At 36.8% G+C, this 25,088-nt stretch overlaps 1 protein-coding gene across 1 annotated transcript in view; it reads right to left on the bottom strand.

Annotated features, from left to right (window-relative positions):
- Positions 1–25,088, bottom strand: part of DPP10 (dipeptidyl peptidase like 10) — a 769,909-nt gene that overhangs the window by 65,660 nt on the left and 679,161 nt on the right. The window contains exons 12-13 of the mRNA XM_069577778.1: positions 24,403–24,441; positions 13,893–14,000 (exon numbers count right to left, since the gene is read on the bottom strand). Coding sequence (XP_069433879.1) covers positions 13,893–14,000; positions 24,403–24,441 — 147 coding nt within the window. The remainder of the gene's footprint in view (positions 1–13,892; positions 14,001–24,402; positions 24,442–25,088) is intronic.

Raw genomic sequence — 25,088 nt, 5'->3', positions numbered from 1 at the left:
ACAGTATGGTACTGGTACAAAAACAGAAATATAGATGAATGGAACAAGGTAGAGAACCCAGAGATGAACCCACGCACCCATGGGTACCTGGTACCTTATTTTTTGACAAAGGAGGCAAGAATATATAATGGGGCAAAGACAGCCTCTTCAATAAGTGGTACAGTGCTGGGAAAGTTGGACAGCTAAAAAGAATGAAATTAGATCACTTACCTAATGCCACACACAAAGATAAACACAGAATGGATTAAGACCTAAATGCAAGACCACAAACTTTTAAACTCTTAAAAGAGAACATAGGCAGAACACTTGATGACATAGATCAAAGCAAAATCTATGACCCACTTCCTAGAGTAATGGAAATAAAAACAAAAATAAACAAGTGGGACCTAATTAAACTTAAAAGCTTTTTCACAACAAAGGAAACTACAAACAAGGTGAAAGACAACACTCAGAATGGAGAAGATAATAACAAGGGAAACAACTAATAAAGAATTAATTTCTAAAATATACAAGCAGCTTATATGACTCAATACCAAAAAAGCAAACAACACAATCAAAAAGTGGGAAAGGGACCTGAAAAGACATGTCTCCAAAGAAGACATACAGATGGCTAACAAGCACATGAAAAGATGCTCAACATCTCATTATCAGATAAATGCAAATCAAAACTACAATAAGATACCACCTCACACCAATTAGAATGGCCATCATCAAAAATCTACAAACAATAAATGCTGGAGAGGGTGTGGAAAAAAGGGAACACTCTTGCATTGCTGGTGGGAATGTAAACTGATACAGCCTCTATAGGAGATGGTATGGAGACTCCTTAAAAAGCTAGGAATAAAACCATCATAAGACCCAGCAATTCCATTTCTAGGCATATACCCTGAGGAAATCAAAACTGAAAAAGACACATGTACCCCAGTGTTCACTGCAGCTCTATTTAAAATAGCTATTTAAAATGGAAACTACCCAGATGTTCATCAATAGATGAATGGATAAAGAAGCTGTGGTACAGATATACAATGGAATATCACTCAGCCAAAAAAAGGAACACATTTGAATACATTCTAATGAGGTGGACAAAACTAGAGTCCATTATACAAAGTGAAATAAGTCAGAAAGAGAAATATAAATACTGTACACTGACACACATATATGGAATCTGAAGAAAGGGCACTGATGAATTTATTTTCAGGGCAGCAATGGAGAAACAGACATAGAGAACAGACCAACAGACAAGGTGGGAGGAGAGGAGGGAGAAGGGGGGATGTATAGAGAGAGTAACATAGAAATTTACAATGCCATGTGTAAAACAGAGAGCCAATGGGAATTTGCTGTAAGACTCAGGGAACTCAAACATGGGCTCTGCAAAAGAGCCCCTCTGAAGGGTGGGTGGGAAAGGAAAAGGGAGGGAGGTCTGAGAGGGAAGCGACATGGGTATACCTATGGCTGATTCTTGAAGCATGACAGAAAACCACAAAATTCTGTAGAGCAATTATCCTTCAATTAAAAAATTTTTTAAAAAAACCCACAATACTGATATGTAGGATTGTTTTGTCAAAAGATATGTATCTTCTACCTAACTCAATGTTGTTTAGTTGCTAGGTTGTGTCAGACTCTTTTCAGACCCTATGGACTTGAGTCCACCAGACTCTTCCGTTTGTGGGATTTCTCAGGCAGGAATACTGGAGTGGGTTGCCATTTTCTTCTCCAGGAGATCTTCCCCACCCAGGGAACAAACCTGGGTCTCCTTCTTGGCAGACGGAGTCTTTACCATTGGGTCACTTGGGGAGCCCGCCAATAGTGACAGATGATTTTCAAAAGCTGTGCCAATTTATAATTTACTAGCAGTATCTGTTTCTGTTGCTCCACATTTTCTTCACTTCCTCACCAAGTGTTAATTTCATGACTAATTTTTTTGTCAAATTGATAAGTATGAAATTATATCCCATTATGTCCCACATAATGGCAGAAGGCAATGGCAACCCACTCCAGTACACGACAGGACACAACTGAGTGAGTTCACTTTCACTTTTCACTTTCATGCATTGGAGAAGAAAATGGCAACCCCCTCCAGTGTTCTTGCCTGGAGAATCCCAGGGACGGGGGAGCCTGGTGGGCTGCCATCTATGGTGTTGCACAGAGTGGGACATGACTGAAGTGACTTAGCAGCTTAGCAGCATGTCCCATTTATGTCCCATCACCTTTATATTAAGAAAATTTTCAAAGTTGTAGAAAGGTTAATGAAAAGGACATGAATATCTATTTGAGTGTTACTGAGATTCACCAAACATCAACATTTCAAATATTCACCCTCCCCCTTTATTTGTATGCTGAGTCATTTGAAACTAAGTTGAAAACATCGGACTATTTTGGCTCTAAATATTTCAGTATGCATTTCTCAAAAGTAAGAATATTTTTTCATATAAGCAAATGGCATATCACTCCTATGAAAATAACATTGTGTGTGCTATGTGCTCAGCTGCTCAGTCATGTCCAGCTCTTTGACTGTAGCCTGTCAGGCTCTTCTGCCCACGGAATTTTCCAGGCAAAAATATTGGAGTAGGTTGCCATTTCCTACTCCAGGGATTGAGCCCACATCTCTTGCATCTCCTACATTGGCAGGCAGATTCTTTACCACTAGCACCACCTGGGAAGCCCCAAATAATAACATTCATTTCAGTGCTCAGTCATATCTAACTGTTAGTGACCCCATGGACTGCAGCATGCCAGGCTTCCTTGTCTATCGTTAACTCCAGGAGCTTGCTCAAACTCATGTCCATTGACTGCATGATGCCATTCAACCATCTCATTCTCTCTTGTGCCCTTATCCTCCTCCCCTCAACCTTTCCCAGCATCAAGGTCTTTTCCAATGAGTCACTTTTTCACATCAGGTAGCCAAAGTATTGAGGCTTCAGCTTCTGCCTCAGTCCTTCCATTGAATACTCAGGACTGATTTCCTTTAGGATTGACTGGTTGAATCTGCTTGCAGTCCAAAAGACTCTCATGAGTCTTCTCCAACATCACAGTTCAAATAATAATAACATTAATATCATCTAGATGTATAGTCTATATTCTAATATCCACATTGCCCTAAGTAACCCAAATATCTCTATATATCTACCTATCTATCTTTCTATCATCTATCTGATAATTGCACTGGGTTGTTGCCTCTTTAGTCTCTTTTAAGGTAAATGCTATCCTATCATTTTTTGATTTCTAAAACATTGAACATTTTTAAGACTCTTGGTCGAGCAGTCTTATAGAATGCCCAGAATTCTGGATTATCTGTTTTTTATGATAAAATTTAGACTAACATTTTTGGCAAGGATATTATAGAGGTGATAATGGATACCTCTTTTACTTCACCGAGTGTGGAAGAATTGATGCTTTTGAACTATGGTGTTGGAGAAGACTCTTGAGAGTCCCTTGGACAGCAAGGAGATCCAACCAGCCCATTGTAATGAAAATCATCCCTGAATATTCATTGGGAGGACTGATATTGAAGCTGAAACTCCAATACTTCAGCCACAGATGCAAAGACTTACTCATTTGAAAAGACCGTGATGCTGGGAAAGATGGAAGGCAGGAGGAGAAAGGGATGACACAGGATGAGATGGTTGGATGGTATCACTGACTCAATGGACATGAATTTGAGTAAACTCCAGGAGTTGGTGATGGGCAGGAAGGCCTGGCATGCTGCAGTCCATGGGGTTGCAAAGAGTCGGACATGACTTAGCAACTGAACTTATACTTCACATCAGGAAACACACTGGTACTCGTCTTCTCACTTTTAACAATGCTGCTTACAGGGTAACTGGGAGATACATTTTTTGCAAAAATACATTTCACCTTGAAATTAAAAGTGTGATGATAATGCACTTTATGTAACTAGGTTTTCTTCAATGAACTATCTGCTCAGTAGTTTTGTCAATGATTCATGACCTTTCCTTGATTAAATTATCATTTCAAAGTGATTTTCTCACTGTAACAGCCCTTCTATATTTATTACATAGTATTCTTCTGAAGCAAAGAGGAACTAAAGAGCCTCTTGATGAAGGTGAAAGAGGAGAGTGAAAAAGCGGGCTTAAAACTCAACATTCAGAAAACTAAGATCATGGCATCTGGTCCCATCACTTCATGGCAAATAGATGGGGAAACAATGAAAACAATGACAGACTTTCTTTTCTTCTGCTTGAAAATCACTGCAGACAGATACTGCAGCCATGGAATTTAAAGATGCTTGTTCCTTGGAATAAAAGCTATGACAAACCTAGACAGCATATTAAAAAAACAGAGACATTACTTTGCCAAAAAAGTTTCATTTAATCAAAGCTATGGTTTTTCCAGTAGTCATGTACGGATGTGAATGTTGAACCATAAAGAAAGCTGAGTGCCAAAGAATCAATGTTTTTGGACTGTGATGTTGGAGATGACTCTTGAGAGTATCTTGGACGGCAAAGAGATCAAGTAAGTCAAACCTAAAGGAAATCAGTCCTGACTATACATTGGAAGGACTGATGTTGAAACTGAAGCTCCAATACTTTGGCCACCTGATGCAAATAACCGATTCATTAGAAAAGACCTTGATGCTGGGAAAGATTGAAGGCAGGAGAAGAAGACAATGGCAGAGGATGAGATGGTTGGATGGCATCACCAACTCAATAGATATGAGTTTGAGCAAGCTCCTGGAGATGACGAAGAACAGGGAAGCCTGTATGCTGCAGTCCATGGGGTTGCCAAGAAACAGACAGGATTGAGCAACTGAACAATATTCTTCTGTTAAAGATCTTTCCTTACTTTTCCATGCTTACATGTGTTCATTGCATCAGTTCTTTGGGACTCAGCTTTCTTCACAGTCCAACTCTCACATCCATATATGTCTACTGGAAAAACCACAGCCTTGACTAGATGGACCTTTGTTGGCAAAGTAATGTCTCTGCTTTTGAATATGCTATCTAGGTTGGTCATAACTTTCCCTCCAAGGAGTAAGCATCTTTTAATTTCATGGCTGCAATCACCATCTGCAGTGATTTTGGAGCCCCCAAAAATGAAGTTGGACACTGTTTCCACTGTTTCCCCATCCATTTGCCATGAAGTGATGGGACCAGATGCCCTGATCTTAGTTTTCTGAATGTTGAGCTTTAAGCCAACTTTCTCACTCTCCTCTTTCACTTTCATCAAGAGGCTTTTTAGTTCCTCTTCACTTTCTGCCATAAGGGTGGTATCATCTGCATATCTAAGGTTATTGATGTTTCTCCTGGCAATCTTGATTCCAGCTTGTGCTTCTTCCAGCCCAGCATTTCTCATGATGTACTCCGCTGCTGCTAAGTCGCTTCAGTCGTGTCCGACTCTGTGTGACCCCATAGACAGCAGCCCACCAGGTTTCCCCGTCCCTGGGATTCTCCAGGCAAGAACACTGGAGTGGGTGATGTACTCTGCATATAAGTTAAATAAGCAGGGTGACCATATAAGGCCTTGATGTACTCCTTTACCTATTTGGAATTACATATATACTTTAACTCACCATAAATTTAGAAAGTATACTTTATTTTCAAATATTTTAAATATAAAGTTACCATGGTTGCTATTAGCTGAATAACATGTTAAACATGAATAACATGTTTGGTATAAATATATAAAGAATCTAAGATTTTGAAGTGGGAAAGTTTTATTAAATGCACACTTTTCTAGACTACTTGAGGCAAAAATTAAATGGTCACTTAACTATGTACAGGTGGTATTAGAATCTTCTTTAAAAAAAAAAACAAAACACTTGTGACTTTTTGTACACATTGGTATTTCAAACATCTCCCTAAATCAACTATTCCATATTCTTAAAGGGAGTTCTAGCGGGTCAAAGTCAACACCAAGCATGTAATTTATTTTAACTTCTTCATATACTGTCTGATAAATTATAGCACTTTACAAGCATTTGTTGAAAAAAAGTATAAATGCAAAGATAAAAACAAATTTCTGAGATTTGACACAGCCTAAAATTTGTCGTGGAGTTTTGAGGTCTCATATTTAATTGTTGAATTTCCACAGGACAACCACCCAGTGAATGGCCTTACTTACTCATTTTGATCCTGTTTTGAGTGGGCCAAGGACAGAAAGAATACTAACAGCTCAAGGTTTTAATGCATCTTTGGTGCTCAATTTCTCGATGAACAAAATCTCAAAACATTAAAAAGTAAAGAGATTCTGATCAATATTTGTTTGGAGATAGGCTTTTTTTCACAGATTTCTAGATTGATTATACTTTGATTTTCAGAGAATTTTGGTGTGTGTTTATGTGTCTTTTAAGGAAATAAGAGTGACCATATTAAAAGTGATCATGAGTAAAAATCCAATGACATGAAAATTGTTTGAAAACAATGTACAGAAAATTAAAATTACACATTCAATGATGCATCTAGGATCAAAATATACTTCTAAGTGTAGAAGCAAAATATCTCTTGTTGGTAGCCATAATAACAACCTCACAAACCTTTGCACTTTATTCAAACACCTATAATTTCTTTGCTTATTTTATGTCTGCCACAGCCACTGTGGGCTTGGGGAATAAGTGGCACTTCATTCACATGTAACATCATAGACTATCTTGTATAGTTATAAGACTCATAAGCTATTTTTCCAATAATAGTATCTAGTTATATCATAACAGTGAGCATATTAAGTTTGATCTCTACTCTGGGTAAATAATCCCAGTACCAATCACAATATGGTTGATGCCCATACAGTAAATTTAAAATAAATAACAAGGGACTTGGCTAGTCTTTATGAGGGGGTGTCTTTACCTTAATTTTCCATCCGCCATCAGTAGAAATATAATCACAGGAAAGGTAACTTAACAAAGTAGGAAAGAATAATTATTTTACTTCACAGAAATAATTCTTTCTTTCTGTGAAACCACAATCTCTATTATATTAACTTAGTAGAATAGAAACACTGATTATGAATTTTGACAGGGCAACATGGCAATATGCTTCAAACTGAACTCATTTTTCACTTTTAATTTTCAAAGAGCAGCAATAAAACTAGTAACTTCATTAATTTTTAAAAGAACTGAAAATCTAGGAAATAAAATGTTTTTATTTGAGACATCAGAAACCAGGCACCTTTCCTTGAATTGGCAGAGGGTTTATCTTATTCAGACAGTTCAATACTGATATTTATATTCACAAGTGGAAAACATTGGTATCAGTAAAAGTTTAATGACACACATGCTTTTCACCTAATTATACACTGTTAATTCATTTCTTATAATAAGTTCTGTTTAATTTTTGCAGCTTTTAAGTATGGGAAATATTGCAGTGCTTAAAAATAGCATGCTTTAATTTATTGTCTATTCAACAAGTGAGGTGAGAGAATTGTTTTCAGACAATGTCCTTATCAGATATAACAGTGAAATGTAATGAAAAAATTGTATTGGGTTGATTAGGTGATAGAATTGAGGATTGGGGGCATGCTATTTTCTACTGTTTTTGTAATGAATAATTTAAAATTATTCCAAGTGAAACTGTCAGCTCTCATGAGCAAAACTCTGTACTGCTGAATAGAGAGAGTGAATGAATTCACCAACATATAAAATTTTTCATTTAACACAGCTTTGGAAGATAACTGGGCAATTGCTTATGCTTATAAATCTGAACCACTTAACATGACCGCAACTCTACTTATTCCATATTAGAGAGGAAAAAGGGAGCCATGTCCTTGACAAAAACCATTTCTTAACTGCAACTTACATTGTAAGATAGAGGATATTATACTTCCAAATATGGGACCTCAGAAATTAGAGTCTACATAAGGAATGCCATAGGGAGAAGGTGAAAGGAAACTATCTAAAGTGGTCTATTGTAAAAAAAGAGTTTGCATCATTGCTTGAATCAAACTGTTTCCAACACTGCATATTGCACACTCTACTCAGAAGGAACTTTATGTTAGCTTATATAGATTTTCGAATTGCCAATATCCGCTGGATCATCGAAAAAGCAAGAGAGTTCCAGGAAAACATCTATTTCTATATTGACTATGCCAAAGCCTTTGACTGTGTGGATCACAATAGACTGTGGAAAATTCTGAAAGTGATGGGAATACCAGACCACCTGACCTGCCTCTTGAGAAACCTATATGCAGGTCAGGAAGCAACAGTTAGAACTGGACATGGAACAACAGACTGGTTCCAAAGAGGAAAAGGAGTCCGTCGGGCTGTATATTGTCACTCTGCTTATTTAACTTATATGCAGAGTACATCATGAGAAACACTGGGCTAGAAGAAGCACAAGCTGGAATCAAGATTGCTGGGAGAAATATCAATAACCTCAGATATGCAGATGACACCATTCTTATGGCAGAAAGTGAAAAAGAACTAAAAAGCCTCTTGATGAAAGTGAAAGTGGAGAGTGAAAAAGTTGGCTTAAAGCTCAACATTCAGAAAACTAAGATTGTGGCATCTGGTCCCATCACTTCATGGGAAATAGATGGGGAAACAGTGGAAACAGTGTCAACTTCATTTTGGGGGGCTCCAAAATCACTGCAGATGGTGATTGCAGCCATGAAATTAAAAGACGCTTATTCCTTGGAAGAAAAGTTATGACCAACCTAGATAGTATATTCAAGAGCAGAGACATTACTTTGCCAACACAGGTCCATCTAGTCAAGTCTATGGTTTTTCCAGTGGTCCTGTATGGATGTGAGAGTTGGACTCTGAGGAAAGCTGAGTGCCGAAGAATTGATGCTTTTGAACTGTGGTGTTGGAGAAGACTCTTGAGAGTCCCTTGGACTGCAAGGAGATCCAACCAGTCCATTCTAAAGGAGATCAGCCCTGGGATTTCTTTGGAAGGAATGATGCTAAAGCTGAAACTCCAATACTTTGGCCACCTCATGCGAAGAGTTGACTCATTGGAAAAGACTCTGATGCTGGGAGGGGTTGGGGGCAGGAGGAGAAGGGGACAATAGAGGATGAGATGGCTGGATGGCATCACTGACTCACTGGACATGAGTTTGAGTGAACTCCGGGAGTTGGTGATGGACAGGGAGCTGTGGCGTGCTGCAATTCATGGGTTCGCAAAGAGTCAGACATGACAGAGTGACTGAACTGAACTGAACTGAACTGAACTATATAGATTTTTGGAAGACTCAGTTTTTATTTTTATTATCTTTAACAGAATATATAAAAGCAGAGAAACCTCATTCATAAATTGTGTTTTCTCATATTTATATAGAAAGTATCCAGAAATATATAGGGCTTAACAATATTTTACTTTTGATATAGGAATTCCAGTTCTGTTAACTAAAATTAAATAAATAATTTATAATAAAGTAAGTTTTATACATAGTGAAATCTATAACTACAGCTAATTGTCACTAATTGAAACATTGAACAATCATGGTTAAGTAGGTGTGTGAGTGCTATCACTTCAATCATCTGACTCTTTACAACTCTATGGACTGTATCCCGCCAGACTCTTCTGTCCATGGCATTTTCCAGGCAGGAATACTGGAGGGGGTTGCCATGCCCATCTCCAGAGGAACTTCCCTACCCAGGGATTTAACACAGGTCTCCTGAATTGCAGGCATATCTGTTACCACTAGTGCCACCTGGGAAGGTACACCCAGTCAACTAAATATGAATATTCAAAAGAATCGCACTCAAAATTGTTTACCACTATGGGACGATTTTGCTTCTAAATTAAAATATCAGGATAAAATGCTATAGTTTACATAAAATTATAATAATACTTTAAAGAATACTGGAGGAAAATAAGTCATAATTTTTTTCTACTTTTATATTTTGGAATTATTTTAATAAGCATTAGTTTTGTAAATGAGGGGGAAAAAACACTAAAATATTTGTAAGGAAAATCATCCATTTATGCAATGAATATATCCTAAACACTCATTTGTAGCCTGGTGTATAACCAATGTATTTTTGTTTACCTACAAACTGTGTAAGAGAGACAAATGTTTGCAAAATTTTACTACTTTCATTTGGTAAGACAGTTCAAAAAGATAAATCTATTTTCAGTCAATGGGGAAGCTCTCAAATGTGGCTTAGCATCTAGTACTACAAAAGTAGTCTTCCTGACTATTGGCTGCTAAGCTCTCTGTCCCTATCATTTCTCTCTCTCTGGGCACATCAATTTAGGTGGCATCCTCAGGCATATAAAAGGAAGGAAGAAGGGGTAAAAAGTCATCTCTGGTGACATGCATTACCGTTTAGACAGTAAATTATTAAACTATTTGTGGAGGGCCAATTTTACATTCTATATCAAAACCTAAGCAAAGATATATGTACACATACACTTTGCCTAGGTACCTTTTGATATCTAGAAATATATATTTATAGGAATAATGTTTACCTTTGAATACTTTTTAGTATCAAAAATAGAAATAAATTTGATGATTAAAAGTAATTCAATTAAATATGGTATGATATGTTTACTGGACATAATGTTGAGTAGCTATTAAAATCACATTTCAAAATGATATTAAATATTAGGAATGCAATTAAATGATGTGAGAAAATACTCATAAATTACTCTTTAAATGTTACAAGTAAATATATAGCTTTGCATATTTTTAGGTGAAAAATGACATATTTTTCATGTAAAAAGGAATTCAAAACATATATAACAACTGATTTGCAATGTGCCAGTGTGGGGTGATGAGACCATATTTGATGTTATATATACCTTTATATAGTTTATTCAGTTATTACTTTACAAATTTTTATAGTGTGCATATACGTAGATGTCAATATGGTAATTATAAACAATTCATTAAAGAGCTTTTTTGTTAGCTATTTTAAAATTGAGGCAAAGAGATTCAAAATATTTACTAAAATTCTCTGTGTGTATATATGTGTTAACTTAAGAATAAACTGTATTTACCTAGGCACTGACGTCTGATTCATTAACAAAGTAGGTTATCTTTAGCCACATTGCCAAAATATCTTCAAATAATCATGCAACCATGTTTATTTCTCAGTGAGGCAAACCACAAGTTCTCTGAACTGCAACCAGAATATATAAAAATGTTTTCTAGTTCAATGAAATTTTGTTATAATCTCCATATGGAAGAGGAACAAAGTAAACACATCTGCTCTATGAAGTTGTTCTGAATATTTCAGAAATAATGAATTAGACTGCATTTCAGACTGGTTTGATTGGGAGACAGGAGGTATTTCTTCCCAAGGCTTGTAAAGAAAATTTTGTTAGGTATATAAATACCTCAGTTCTTACATGCCAACATGTTCATCCCTGACTGTCACTCTGCCAACTCCACACTTTCAAAAAGACATTTCACTTCCTACTTTGTTGGATAGACTATCTTCTAAGACAACCCAGTCTAGTATTATTGCCTGGAGAATCCCACTGACAGTGGAGACTGGTGGGCTACAGTTCATGGGGTCTCAAAGAGTTAACACAATTGTGCGACTAACACTTAAGATATGCTTAGTTGCTCACTGGTGTCCAACTCCTTGCGACCCTTTGGACTTCAGCCTGCCAGGCTCCTTTGTCCTTTGGATTTTTCAGACAAGAACAGTAGAGTGGGTTGCCATTTTCTCCTGCATGGGATCTTCCCCACCCAAGGATCAAACCCGCATCTCTTGTGTCTCCTGCACTTCAGGTAGATTCTTTACCTGCTGAGCCAATGAAAGTGCATTTATGTTACGTTTACTCATCTATAGATGTATTACACATCTTTCTCTACCTTTCTCTGTATCTTATGAATATATTCACAATTTGTATATAATTTTGACTACTTGGGTTTGTATTCAGATTACTGAATAAAAATGCCGATAATTAAAATTTTAATAAGATGTCACCACAGGCAATTGTAAGATTTGGAAGATTTATTATTTTGGCACAAGTATATCCCCCAGTATTTATGATAACAAAATTTATGGTTAACAAGCAAAAGTGAATCAAGTCAGCAATTTGCTGGTAAAGCTTCCTCCAGTTCACATAAACATCAAAAAGTATTCCATTAATATCATCTGTCTGTTATAATCATTTAATAGTTCAGTGTAGAATCACCTCCAATTTTTTTCACATACAAATGCATTCATTTATTTAAAAACATAAATGAGATCACATCATATATTACTCTATAAGCTATTTTTCTAATTTAATAATATACCTTGAAAAATGATCTACTTCTCCACTGTGGAAATTATGTATGGTCAAATTATTTATTTCAGCTTTGCTTAAAATTAAAGTTAAAATCATGACAATTACTTTAATAGTACAGACTTCGGAAAAGTGCTGCCTTTTAAGTTATTGACATTGACTTTAAGAATTCAAGTTTCTGAGCTGCCCAATGTAAATATGTATATGGATAATGGTAAAATTTTGTGAACATGCACAAGACTTGAAGATATTAAGAACATAAAAGCACTCAGGTTGCTTAGGGATCTTTTGCCACATTTATTTTTATTCTATTCTTAGTAAGCATGAAAGTTGCTCAATCATGTCCAACTCTTGACCCCATGGACTGTCACTTGCCAGGCTTCTCTTTCCATGGAATTTTCCAGGCTAGAATACTGAAAATGGTTAGACATTCCTTTCTCTAGGGAATCTTCCAGATTCAAGGATTGAACCTGGGTCTCTTTCTTGCATTTCAGGCAGATTCCTTACCATCTGTGCCACAAGATAATCACCCATTCGAATTGTGGTGCTGAAGAACTGATGCTTTTGAACTGTGGTGTTGGAGAAGACACTTGAGAGTCCCTTGGACTGCAAGGAGATTGAACAAGTTAATCCTAAAGGAAATCAAACCTGAATAGTCATTGGAAGGATTTATACCGAGGCTGAAGCTCCAATACTGTGGCCAGCTGATGCAAAGAGCTGACTCATTGGAAAAGACCCTGGTGCTGGGAAAGATCAAAAGCAGAAGGAAGCAACAGGGTTGGATGACATCACTGACTCAACGGACATGAGTTTGAGCAAACTCTGGGAGATAGTGAAAGACAGGGAAACCTGGTGTGCCACAGTTCATGGGGTCACAAAGAGTCAGACATGACTGAGCAACTGAACAACAACAAAGTAAGCATGAAATTGATTCTTGGCTAGTATGTTTATAACATTCTTAAGAAAGATTCCAATTTATCCACAATGCTTTATCTTGATAAATCATCATTTACCTGTGACTAGACTGTTTATTTGATTTTGAAGGAAACTTTATTTCTCATGAATATTTTATTGGTAATTAGTTTCAAATTGACTCATAATCTTACCATATTTTAATTATTTATTGTGAATTCTCTGATTCAGTTTATAATTAGTAAAACTGTATAAACTGGTTAACTAACATTCACTTGAAATGTAGAGGAAAAATAACACTTTATTCTCTTTTTATCAAAAAGTCCCTAAAAATGTAACACAGACTTTGTGACTTTGACAACACTTAATAAATCTATTTTATCCTGGTTTTTAGAATCTGCATTGCATTTTCTTCTGTGAGTGTTCCATAACGTATTAACTATTCAGTTTTTGATGGACATTCAGGTTGCTTCAGGTATGTAAAATTTTATAACATTTTGAAAACATTACTTGTACCAAATAGGTGATATATATTTGTTGAATGAGAAATTGTCTCTCGAGTTTCCTCAGATCTTTGAAAGTAGGAGTTTGGTTCTTTCTATTTATTAAATTCTATATCCCAAGGCCCTCAACTCATAGCACACATGTGTATCTCACTAAGTTTTATTGAATGCTGAAAATGTTTTGTGGGTGACTTGAATTAAGGCTATGGATGGGGACCCTTTTCCTAAAACATCCCTGAGTTGGATATATGACTGGATACCACAGATATTAACCATAGATGCAGAATGCCATGTGGATGGCAACGAAGACAAACCACATGAGGAACACAGCACTTACCTGGACCAGGAACATAGCTATGTGGTGAAACTCTCCACGACCCCCTTGCTTCACAGGAACTGTCATGAAGAATTTGCTACCATCTCTAGAAAACACGGGCTCCTCATTCTAAAAAACAGAAGCACGTATAACAATCTCAAAAGGGCATCTGAAAATTGTGCTGCCAACCACTATCAATACATGCATGGATTAGACAAATAATTGGTTTATTTTGGCAAAAGTTTGAATTATTATTTAAAATATACAAGCATGATAATATTTTTAAAGTGAACTCAGTGCTGCCTTAGGCACATGGGCATATGTGTGTTTTTGAAAGGTGAGATGAATGGAAAAGTATCTTGCATATTGAATAGAAATGATTCACAATTAGACTAAAGACAGTTTTGAAACTGGTTCAGAAAATAACTTCCATATCTTCACATATGATTGTGCTTAGAGATGTGCCCTTCAAAAATTAAGAAAATATGAACGGCTATTAACAGTTTATCAAACTCTTTTTTTAATTTGGAAAATTGTATAACATACAATATTTAATACATCTTCCTGAAATCTTTTACTCAGCAAGTGAAGTTATTGAAGATACATTTCTGATGATGTGTATATAAATTTACTGTAAATATAAAAATGAAAAGACTGCAAAATTGGAACCAATCAATTGAAAATGATTTAATTCAAATTTCCCATCCTCGCTGCTCACTTTTTCACAAACACACAAACATAGATGCCCATTTGATGATTTTTTAATTAAACTCCAGTGGCATGTTAAATCAATACAATTGTTTTTGAAAATTAAATGATGGAGGCTATACTTATAGACTGCTTTCTCTTGCTTAAGGGGAAACATTAAGAAATTGGATTTACATAACAAAAAATTGAGTTCTTTCTTTTGGATTAGTGAGAGTGACTATGTTGTTGTTGTTCATTCCCTAAGTCCTGTCCAATTCTTTGCGACCCCATGGACTGCAGTGTTCCAGGCTCCTCTGTCCTCCACAATTCCCTGTAGTTTGCTCAAATTAATGCCCATTGAGTTGGCGATGCTATCCAACGATCTCATCCTCTGCTGCTTCCTTCTTCTTTTGCCTTCATTCTTTTCCAGCATCAGGGTCTTTTCCAATGAGTTGGCTCTTCTCATCATGTGACAAAGTATTGGAGCTTCAGCATCAGCATCAGTCCATCCCTGAATGAAGTAGGGTTGATTTCCTTTAGGCTTGACTGGTTGGATTTCTGTGCTGTCAAAGGGACTTTCAAGAGTCTTCTCCAGCACCATAATTCAAAAGCAATAATTTCTCAGAGCTCCACCTTCTTTATCACATCTCTAGATGACTACTGGAAAAAAAAAAAGCTTTGTCTATACAGACCTCTGTGAGCAAACCAATGTTTCTGCTTTTTAATACACTGTCTAGGTTTGTTATAGCTTTCCTTCCAAGGAGATAGAGTCTTCTAATTTTATGGCTGCAGTCACTGTCTGCATTGATTTTGGAGCCAAAGAAAATAAAATCTGACATTGCTTCCACTTTTCCCCCTTCTATTTGCTATGAAGTGATGGCACCAGATGCCATAATCTTAGTTTTTTGAATGTTGAGTTTCATGCCAGCTTTTTTACTCTCCTCTTTCACCCTCATCTAAAGAGACTCTTTAGTTCCTCTTTACTTTCCATCATTAGAATGCTATCATCTACATATCTGTGATTACTGATATCTCTCCTGGAAATCTTGATTCCAGCATGTGAGTCATCTAGCCTGTCATTTCATATGATGTATTCTGCATCATAAGATAAATAAGCAAGGTGACAATTATTTGGCCTTGTTCTATTCCTTTCCCAATTTGGAACCAGTCAGTTGTTCCATGTCCATTTCTAACCGTTGCTTCTTGACCCACATACAGGTTTCTCAGGAGACAGGAAAGGTAAGGTGGTCTGGTATTTTCATCCCTTTAAGAATTTTCCATGGTTCGTTTTGATCCACCCAAAGGCTTTAGCATAGTTCAAGAAGCAGAGGCAGATATTTTTCTGGAGTTCCATTGCTTTTTCCATGATCCAATGGATGCTGGCAATTTGATTTCTTGTCCCTCTGTCTCTTTAAAACCCAATTGGTATATCTGGAATTTCACAGGTCACATACTGTTGAAATTGAACTTGAAGGATTTTGAGCATAAACTTGCTAGCATGTGAAATGAGTGAAACTGTACTCTAGTTTGAACATTCTTTGGCATTGCTCTTCTTTGGGATTGGAATAAAAACTGACCTTTTCCACTCCTGCAGTCACTGCTGAGTTTTCCAAAGTGCTAACAAAATGAGTGCAGCAGTTTAACAGCACCATCTTTTTAGGGTTTGAAATAGCTTAGCTGGAATTCATCCACCTCCTCTAGCTTCATTAGTAGTAATGCTTTCTAAGGCCCACTTGACTTCAAACTCCAGGATGTCTGGCTCTAGGAGGGTGATCACACCATAGGGATTATCCATAGTTAACATTAAGACCTTTTTGCATAGTTCTCTCTTGCCACCTTTTATCAATCTCTATTGCTTATTTTAGGTCATTACTATCTGTCCTTTATCATGTCCATCTTTGCAAGAAATATTCTCTTGATATCTCCAATTTTCTTAAAGAGATCTCTATTCTTTCCCATTCTATTATTTCCCTCTATTTCTTTTCATTGTTCATTTAAGAAGACATTTTTATATCTCCTTGCTCTTCTCTGGAACTCTGAATTCAGTATACCTTGAAATTTCTCCTTTGATTTTTTTGCTTCTCTTCTTTCTTCAATAATTTTTAAGCCTCCTCAGACAACCCCTTTGCCTTCTTGAATCTCTTCTTGTTTGGGATGGTTTTGGTCACTGACTCCTATACATTGTTTTCAACCTCAGTCTATAGTTCTTCAGGCACTCTGTCTACCAGATCTAATCCCTTAATCTGTTTATCACTGGGCTTCCCTGGTGGCTCAGAGGTTAAAGCATCTGACTCCAATGCAGGAGACCCGAGTTTGATCCCTGGGTTGGGAAGATCCCCTGGAGAAGGAAATGGCAACCCACTCTAGTATTCTTGCCTGGAGAATCTCATGGACAGAGGAGCGTGGTAGGCTACAGTCCACGAGGTCGCAATGAGTCAGATCACTGCCACTGTTTAATCATAAGGAATTTGATTTAGATCATACCTATTAGGCTTCCCTGGTGGCTCAGACATTAAAGTGTCTGCCTACAATGTGGGAGACCTGGGTTTGATCCCTGGGTTGGGAAGATCCTCTGCAGAAGGAAATGGCAACCCACTCCAGTACTCTTGCCTGGAAAATCCTATGGACGGAGGAGCCTCGTAGGCTACAATCTATGGGGTTGCAAAGAGTTGGACACGACTGAGTGACTTCACCACACCTCACTTAATGGTTTTCCCTACTCTCTTAAATTTAAGCCTGAATGGTCACCTAGTGGTTTTCCCTACTCTCTTAAATTTAAGCCTGAATTTTGTAGTAAGGTGCTCATGATCTGAGCCACAGGCAGCTCCAGGTTTTGCTTTTGCTGACTCTATAGAGCTCCCCCATCTTTGGCTGCAAAGAGCATAATCAATCTGATTTTTATATTAACCATCTGGAGAAGGAAATGGCAACCCACTCCAGTACTCTCGCCTGGAAAATCCCATGGACAGAGAAGCGTGGTGGGCTACAGTCCATGGGGTCGCAAAGAGTTGGACATGACTGAGCGACTTCACTTTCACTTTCACTTGCTGGTGATATCCGTTTGTGAAGCTATCTCTTTGGCTTTTGGAAAAGGGTGTTTACTGTGACCAGCCTGTTCTCTTGACAAACTCTGTTAGACTTTGTTCTGCCTGTTTTGTACTCCGAAGCCAAACTTGCCTGTTATTCTGGATATTTCTTGACTTTCTACTTTTGCATTCCAATCCCCTATGATGAAAAAGATCTTATTTTTAGTGTTAGTTCTAGAAGATGTTGTAGGTCTTCATAGGACTGGTCAACTTCAGTTTGTTTTCCATCAGTGTTTGGGGAATAGACTTGGATTACTGTGATGTTAAATGGTTTGCCTTGGAAAGGAACCAAGATCATTCTGTCATTTTTGAGATTGCACCCAAGTACCACATTTCAGACTCTTTGGTTGACTATGAGGGTTACTCCAATTCTTCTAAGGGATTCTTTCCCACAGTAGTAGGTATAATGGTCATTTGTATTAAATTCACCCATTCCTGTCCAGTTTACTTCACTGTTTCCTAAGATGTTGATGTTCATTCAATCTTGCCCTCTCCTGCTTAATCATGTTCAATTTACCTTGATTCATGAACCTAACACTGCAGGTTCCTATGCAATATTGTTCTTAACAGCATCCAACTTGACTTTCACCACCAGACACATCCACAACTGAGTATCATTTCTGCTTTTGCCCAGCCACTTCACTCTTTTTTGAACTAATGATGATTGTACTCTGCTCTTCCCTAGGAGCATACTAGACACCTTCCAACCTGGGAGGCTCATGTTCTGGTGTCATATCTTTTTGCCTTTCATACTGTTCATGGAGTTTTTGTACCAAGAATACTAAAGTGATTTGTCATGTTTTCCTCCAGTGGACCATGTTTTGTCAGAACTCTTCATTAAGACCCATCTGTCTTGGATGACCCTGCATAGCATGGCTCATAACTTCAATGAGTTATACAAGCCCCTTCTCCAAGACAAGGCTGTGATCCATGAAGGGGAAGAGTGACTATACATATGGTATAAAGCAAGGCTTTGATATGGTTTCCTTAACAGGTCTTCAGAGTGGCTCAAGCACTATTAAATGACCTGTTCCTCTACTCTTTCTTATCTCTTCTTCCTTCCTTCTGCATCCTGCATTTTTCTGCTCCAGAGTCTGCACATTTTAACTTTTTTCCCTCACTTTGCCTGGCTCTTTCTCAGCCCTCACTCTCTCGTTCACTCTCTTTGTTGGTGGAACTTATTTATTTTTGTTATTGGAATAATGTTGATATACAATGTTGTGTTAGGTATACATCAAACTGAATCAGTAATACATATATCCACTTAGATTTTTTTCCCATAGAGGGCATTTCAGAGCACTGAGTAGATTTCCCAGTGCTATACAATAGGTTCTTCTTATTTATCTATTTTGTTTATACTCATGTGTGCTCAGTCACTCAGTTGCGCCCAACTCTTTGCAACCCCGTGGCTGTAGCCCACCAGGCTCCTCTGTCCATGGGATTCTTCAGGCAAGAATACTGGAGTGGGTTGCCAGTTCCTTCTCCAAGGGATCTTCCTAACCCTGGTATCAAACCCATGTCTCCTGGGTCTTCTGCATTGCAGGTGGATTCTTTACCACTAAGTCACTTGGGATAGTAGTGTGCATATGTCAATGCCAATCTCCCAATGTATCCCTCCCTTCCCTTCCCCCTCAGTAACCAAAGTTGGTCTTCTACATCCGTGACTATTTCTGTTTTGTAAATAAACTCATTTGTACCACTTTTTAAAAGTTCTACATTTAAGCAATAACACATGTTATTTGTCTTTCCCTGACTTACTTCACTTAGTATGACAATTTCTAGGTCCATCCATGCTGCTGCAAAAAGATCTTCATTGATCTCATCCTTTCCCTGCTCTAAATCTACCTTAGCAGGCAGGTGTTTTCTGGTAATCCCATGTAAATTGTGATTGGGGAAACTAGATCATCCAACGGTATTTGAATCTCCCATCACCCTCTTAGCGACCATCTCTTTTGTCCATACCACCTAATACCATCCAATGTATTATATTTTATGTATGTGTACATTTGTTTGTATATGAATGGATGTGTGTATGTGTGCATATAGGTAGGTAAGTAGATGGGAAGTAGAAGGCGTTCCTCTAGAATGTAAGCTCCATGAGGCAAAAACCTTGTATTCTTCACTGCTTTGCATTTGGCACCCAGGACAGTGACTATTGCATAAGTTGTATTTAATAATCATTTGTTGAATAAGTAAATTAATAACTACTTAATAATCTCAAGTCTGATTCTAGTTTCATTAGTAAAATAGAAATGTCTCACTAATATTTCTAATAGAAAATATAATAAATATTTTTTATTCTTTTTAATTATTCTATTTATTTATTTTATTCTATTATTACTAATACAAAATAGAATAAATATAAAAAATACAAACATTATTTTTCTTGTACACTATGGACACTCATGAAAATGTAAATGGTATGTGTAATAAATTTGAAAGTCTGAACTAATATAACACAAGGGTGGGAAAAATGCTTTGCAAGGCAGATAATAAATACTGACAAGGTATTTGATTGAGTGAATCACATTCTGCACTGTGATTTGTTGTTCAGTCTCTCAGTCATGTCTGACTCTTTGTGCCTCCATGGAATGCAGAAGGCCAGGCTTCCCCTGTCCTTCACCATCTCCTGGAGTTTGCTCAAACTCATGTCTATTGAGTTAGTAATGCCATTCAACCATCTCATCCTCTGTCATCCTCTTCTCCTGCCTTCAATCTTTCCCAGCATCAGGGTCTTTTCTAGTGAGTCAGCTCTTTGTATCAGTTGGCCAAAGTATTGGAGATTCAGCTTCAACATCAGTCCTTCCAATGACTATTCAGGACTGATTTCCTTTAGGATTGACTCGTTTGATCTCCGTGCAGTCCAAGGGACTCTCAAGAGTCTTCTCCAACACCACCGTTCAAAAGCTCAATTCACAGTTCAATTCTTCAGCTCTCAGGCTTCTTTATAGTCCAACTCTCACATCCATACATGACTACTGGAAAAACCATAGCTTTGACTAGATGGACCTTTGTTGGCAAAGAAATGTCTCTGTTTTTTAATAAACTGTCTAGGCTTGTCATAGCTTTTATTCCAAGGAGCAAACGTCTTTTATTTTCATGGCTGCAATCACCATCTGCAGTGATTTTGAAGCCCAAGAAAAGAAAGTCTGTCACTCTTTCCATTGTTTCCCCATCTATTTGCCACAAAGTGATGGGAGCAGATGCCATGATCTTCGTTTTTTGAATGTTGAGTATCATTGCAGCTTTTGTACTTTCCTCTTTCACCTTCATCAAGAGGCTCTTTAGTTCCTCTTCACTTTCTGCCATAAGGGTGGTGTTATCTGCATATCCAAGGTTCTTGATATTTCTCCCAGCAATCCTGATTCCAGGATTCATCCAGCCCAGCATTTCCCATGATGTACTGTGCATATAACTTAAATATAACTTAAGCTGGGTGACAATCTGCAGCCTTGATGTATTCCTCCCCAATTTGGAACCAGTTCATTGTTCTATGTCTGGTTTGAACTGTTGCTTCATGCCGTGCATATAGGTTTCTCAGGAGGCAGGTACGGTGATCTGTTATTCCCATCACTTGAAGAATTTTCTATAGTTTGATTTGATCTACACAGCCAAAGGTTTTAGCAGAGTCGAAGCAGAAGTAGATGATTTTCTCAAATTCTCTTGATTTTTCTATTAACCAATGGATGTTGGCAACTATGATAGAGTCAAAAATTCTGTATTTTCTATCCCTTGCCTATATGTAATATCTCTCTCTGCCTTTGCAATGGAATTTCTTCTGTCTGGAGTAAGCTTTCACTCATCTTTTTTGTGCTATATCTTCCTCATTTTTTACTTAAACTGAAAACAGAAACCATTTTTAAATTTCTATAGCTAGAAAGCCCCTCTTATTTAGGAAATCTCTCCCTGGAGACTCTAAGTAGTACTCTGTATTCATCTCTCTTGACTTTCAGAGCACTCTATTATATGGTTGACTTCCTTCACTAGGCAAGTAATAATTAAACTAAGTTTGTAATTTTATCTTTTTTTTCTAGGACACAGTAGGTGACCTACGTATAACTGCACAGATGAATGCGTGTGTACAATGGGCAAAAATATTTGTTATATATATCACTTTATCTACTACATTTACTCCAAACTATTGGCTTCTCCCTATTCAAGGTTCTGCTCCTGTGCTTTACTCCAAAATTAAATCGTAGCATTGTCCTTTTCATGTTAGTCCCTCTTCCTCCAATTCTCATACCTTGGAAATAGTTCATTTTAAGGAATAGATGGGGGTCATAATTACTAATACATTTCTGGGTTTAAAAACTTTCACCACTGGACAGAAACTAGTTATACAGCTCTATGTAGAGCATTTCCTACAATCAAATAAAGAATGAAGCCAATCTCACTGTCCATGTTTATGACTTTAAGCAAGGCAGTGTTTATGACACACAGGCCAGTGAACTGAGGATAGCACACTTTACCTCTTGACCAAACATTTTTTATACCGGTTATTCCAATTATAAGTCTCTTGAAAGCTAGGAGAAAAATGCTCACTTCTCTCTTCTCTTTTCACCAAACAGAAAACAAGCATGAGTATTACATTAACTTTCTCATTTTCTTTGAAAGTTGCTTTGCCTCATTACACATTCTCATTATTTTAATTTCACTGAATTCTATTTAAGTATTTCATGAAATTCCCTTAGAACTTTTGGAGAAAAAATCAACTGCAACAAACTACTTCTTACATTTTCTTATTGAATACTTGATAACTGTGTTTTTTTTTAAATTTCTATTAAATATTCATAAATTTGGGACTTAAAATGTAGGTAACATAATCCTAAAAATTCATGCATTGTGTTGTTGTATGTTAGACTATTATGAATTTCACTGACAATTAAAGTAGGTTTAATAATGCAGATAATTTAGAATAAATCCATATATATTTTTATTATTTTCAATTATTTAACTTAATTTTGATTTTTTTTTTTTGCTAAATAAAGTCAGTTTTCCCTCAGTTTAATTTTGCACATTGACTATGATTAAATAGTTCATATTGTTATCTATGGAGAGAGAGATGACAGATGGATGATAGATAGACAGACAGGCAGATAGGGAGACAGATATATCTACACCCTATTCACAATCTTTCTTACTCTTTTATTCAACAGGTACATATGGAACTCTTCTTATAACCAGACTGTATTTTAAGCATTTGTTACATAATGCATAATTTAAAATGAACAACATTCTTGCCCTTGTGAAGTTTGTAAAAAAAAAAATCACAGAACTAACTGTGTAAGTTTACATAAATATTGCACTGGACTTTAAGTTTTATTGGGGGATGTTATTTGATTAGTGTGGTTTGAAGAGGTGACTTCTTAAGCAGGTGATATAGGCTGAAGTTTGACAAATAAGCAACTTTCAGGTAAGAAAGCAATTGAGAAAATTCTGTTCAGAAGGAAGAGTTCACATAAAGGTCTGGTGAATATGAGGGCTAATGGAGAAAATGAGAGAAAAGATGATATGACACAGAGCTGGAAAAGCTTTCAAATAAATCTCTTATAGACCCTTTAAGATGCTGGTCTTTATCTGTAGAATGAAGGGGAGATAAAATTTATCAGTTGTAAGAGAATATCAGAGTGTTTGGGGCAGTAGAATTAGAGATGTGTTTTGAAAAGATCACTCAGCCAGGCTGAAATGTGGAGAACAGATTGGCAGTTTCCTAAGGGATTGAGAGTTCACCAGTCAAGGTGGAAATGCAGTGCTGATAGTTTGATCCTCTATAGTGTTTGTAAATTGGAGAAAAGTAAATGACTTGAAGTCTTTGAGAGTGAATTAAAATAACATGGTGATGAGTAACATGCAGATAAGGATACGAAAAGTTCAATAATCCTCAGTAGGTTTATGATTTTGATAGCTGGGTGGATAAATACGTCTGTGACTTCTATGATAAGAATACTGACTTACTGGAAGAGAATGGAGTTTAGTTTGAACCTGAGGAGTATGCTGTTACTTTTATAGATTTAGGAGAAGATGCCAAGCATGAGTTTGTATATATATCAGAACTCAGAGAATTTAGTTGCCTGGAGCAATTGAAACCACAGACATATATGACACCCAGGGAGAGAATATGAAATAAAAGAGCACTGTAAAGAACCAAACAAATCAAAACCAAATAAGCCAAGCCAAACACTTCCTCTGCAAAAGACAGTGATGAAGTTAGTAGTAAAATAGGTTGATCTACATTTGAATAATCTTGTGTTTCCTTCTGAAATATCCAGTTAGACAGCACATTGTGGAGACATTTGTGATCATCTGGTTCTAGCTTCATTTATATCACAAGCTAGCACTGTGTAAGCTGGAAATTATCTAAGGAAATGTTCATCTGAGTAGCAGTTTATGTGGAGACTTGGTCAGATTTCTGGGCAACTTGAGCAATGCTGATGGTTCCTAGTTTATATGGGCTGCACCTTTTTCTTCAACACAACTATTTACTTTTATGAATGGTCCTGAAATTGGATCCTGGTAATAATTCAACAACTTGTGTTCTATTTAAAAAAAAGAAAAAAACAGAGTAATCTTTTCACAAATGATGTCATAAAACCCAAGTCATATATTTTAATGAAAAAGACTCACTTATTCAAAAATAACAGAGCCTTAAACTCATACAACTGAAATAACTTTTGAGAAAAAGTTATATATAAAACAAAAGAGTGAATAGGGTAGATATGATGACAAAATGTGACATAAAGAGACCATCTATACCATACCTGTTTAGACAGCCACGTATCTGACGTCATCTCATATTTCTGAAACAGAACAATTAAATCCATGAAGTATCTAAAGACCAGAATGAGCATGCATTGATTCACTTTTTTCCAACAGTGTTATCCTTCAGGCACTTTTCCTCTCCTTGCAGCTAGTGAAATACTGTGAGAGATCCCATTGTCATTATTGATTTAAGCTGAATGAATAAGTAGAGGACTGAAATGAAATGATATTTTAATTACAAGATCTTTTCTTTGGTGAACCCCTTCAGGATTCTCAGTTGTGCTTCACCAGAGATAGAAAATAACTTTCCAGTTCTGTTTGATTACATCATTCAAACTGTTTTGAGTCACTAGACACTGTCTCTTTGCACCTCTGGCCATCATCAGGACACAAAATGATTAAGACCTTCCAAAAAACCTGGGCAAACAGCCAGGAATAAAATTTAAGAGTGGACATACTGTCATTCGATTCAGTCTTACCATAGTCACTCTTTCCCCTTAGGTAAAATAATTAACCATTCGAAATGACAAAGCTTTTTGTATCTTTAGAATAATTTCACACATGATCAGAATAAAATTACACATCGAAAAGCAAAATTAGACTAATCTCAATTTGAATATGTGTATATAAGGCAAATTTTAGTAATGCTGTTTACATGCAGCAACTTATATCTTTTGGTTCTCTG

This window comes from Ovis canadensis, chromosome 2, assembly GCF_042477335.2.
Source record: "Ovis canadensis isolate MfBH-ARS-UI-01 breed Bighorn chromosome 2, ARS-UI_OviCan_v2, whole genome shotgun sequence".
NCBI classification, from domain to species: domain Eukaryota; kingdom Metazoa; phylum Chordata; class Mammalia; order Artiodactyla; family Bovidae; genus Ovis; species Ovis canadensis.
Note: the sequence above shows the minus strand (reverse complement) of the source record. Positions and strands in the feature narration are given on the sequence as shown.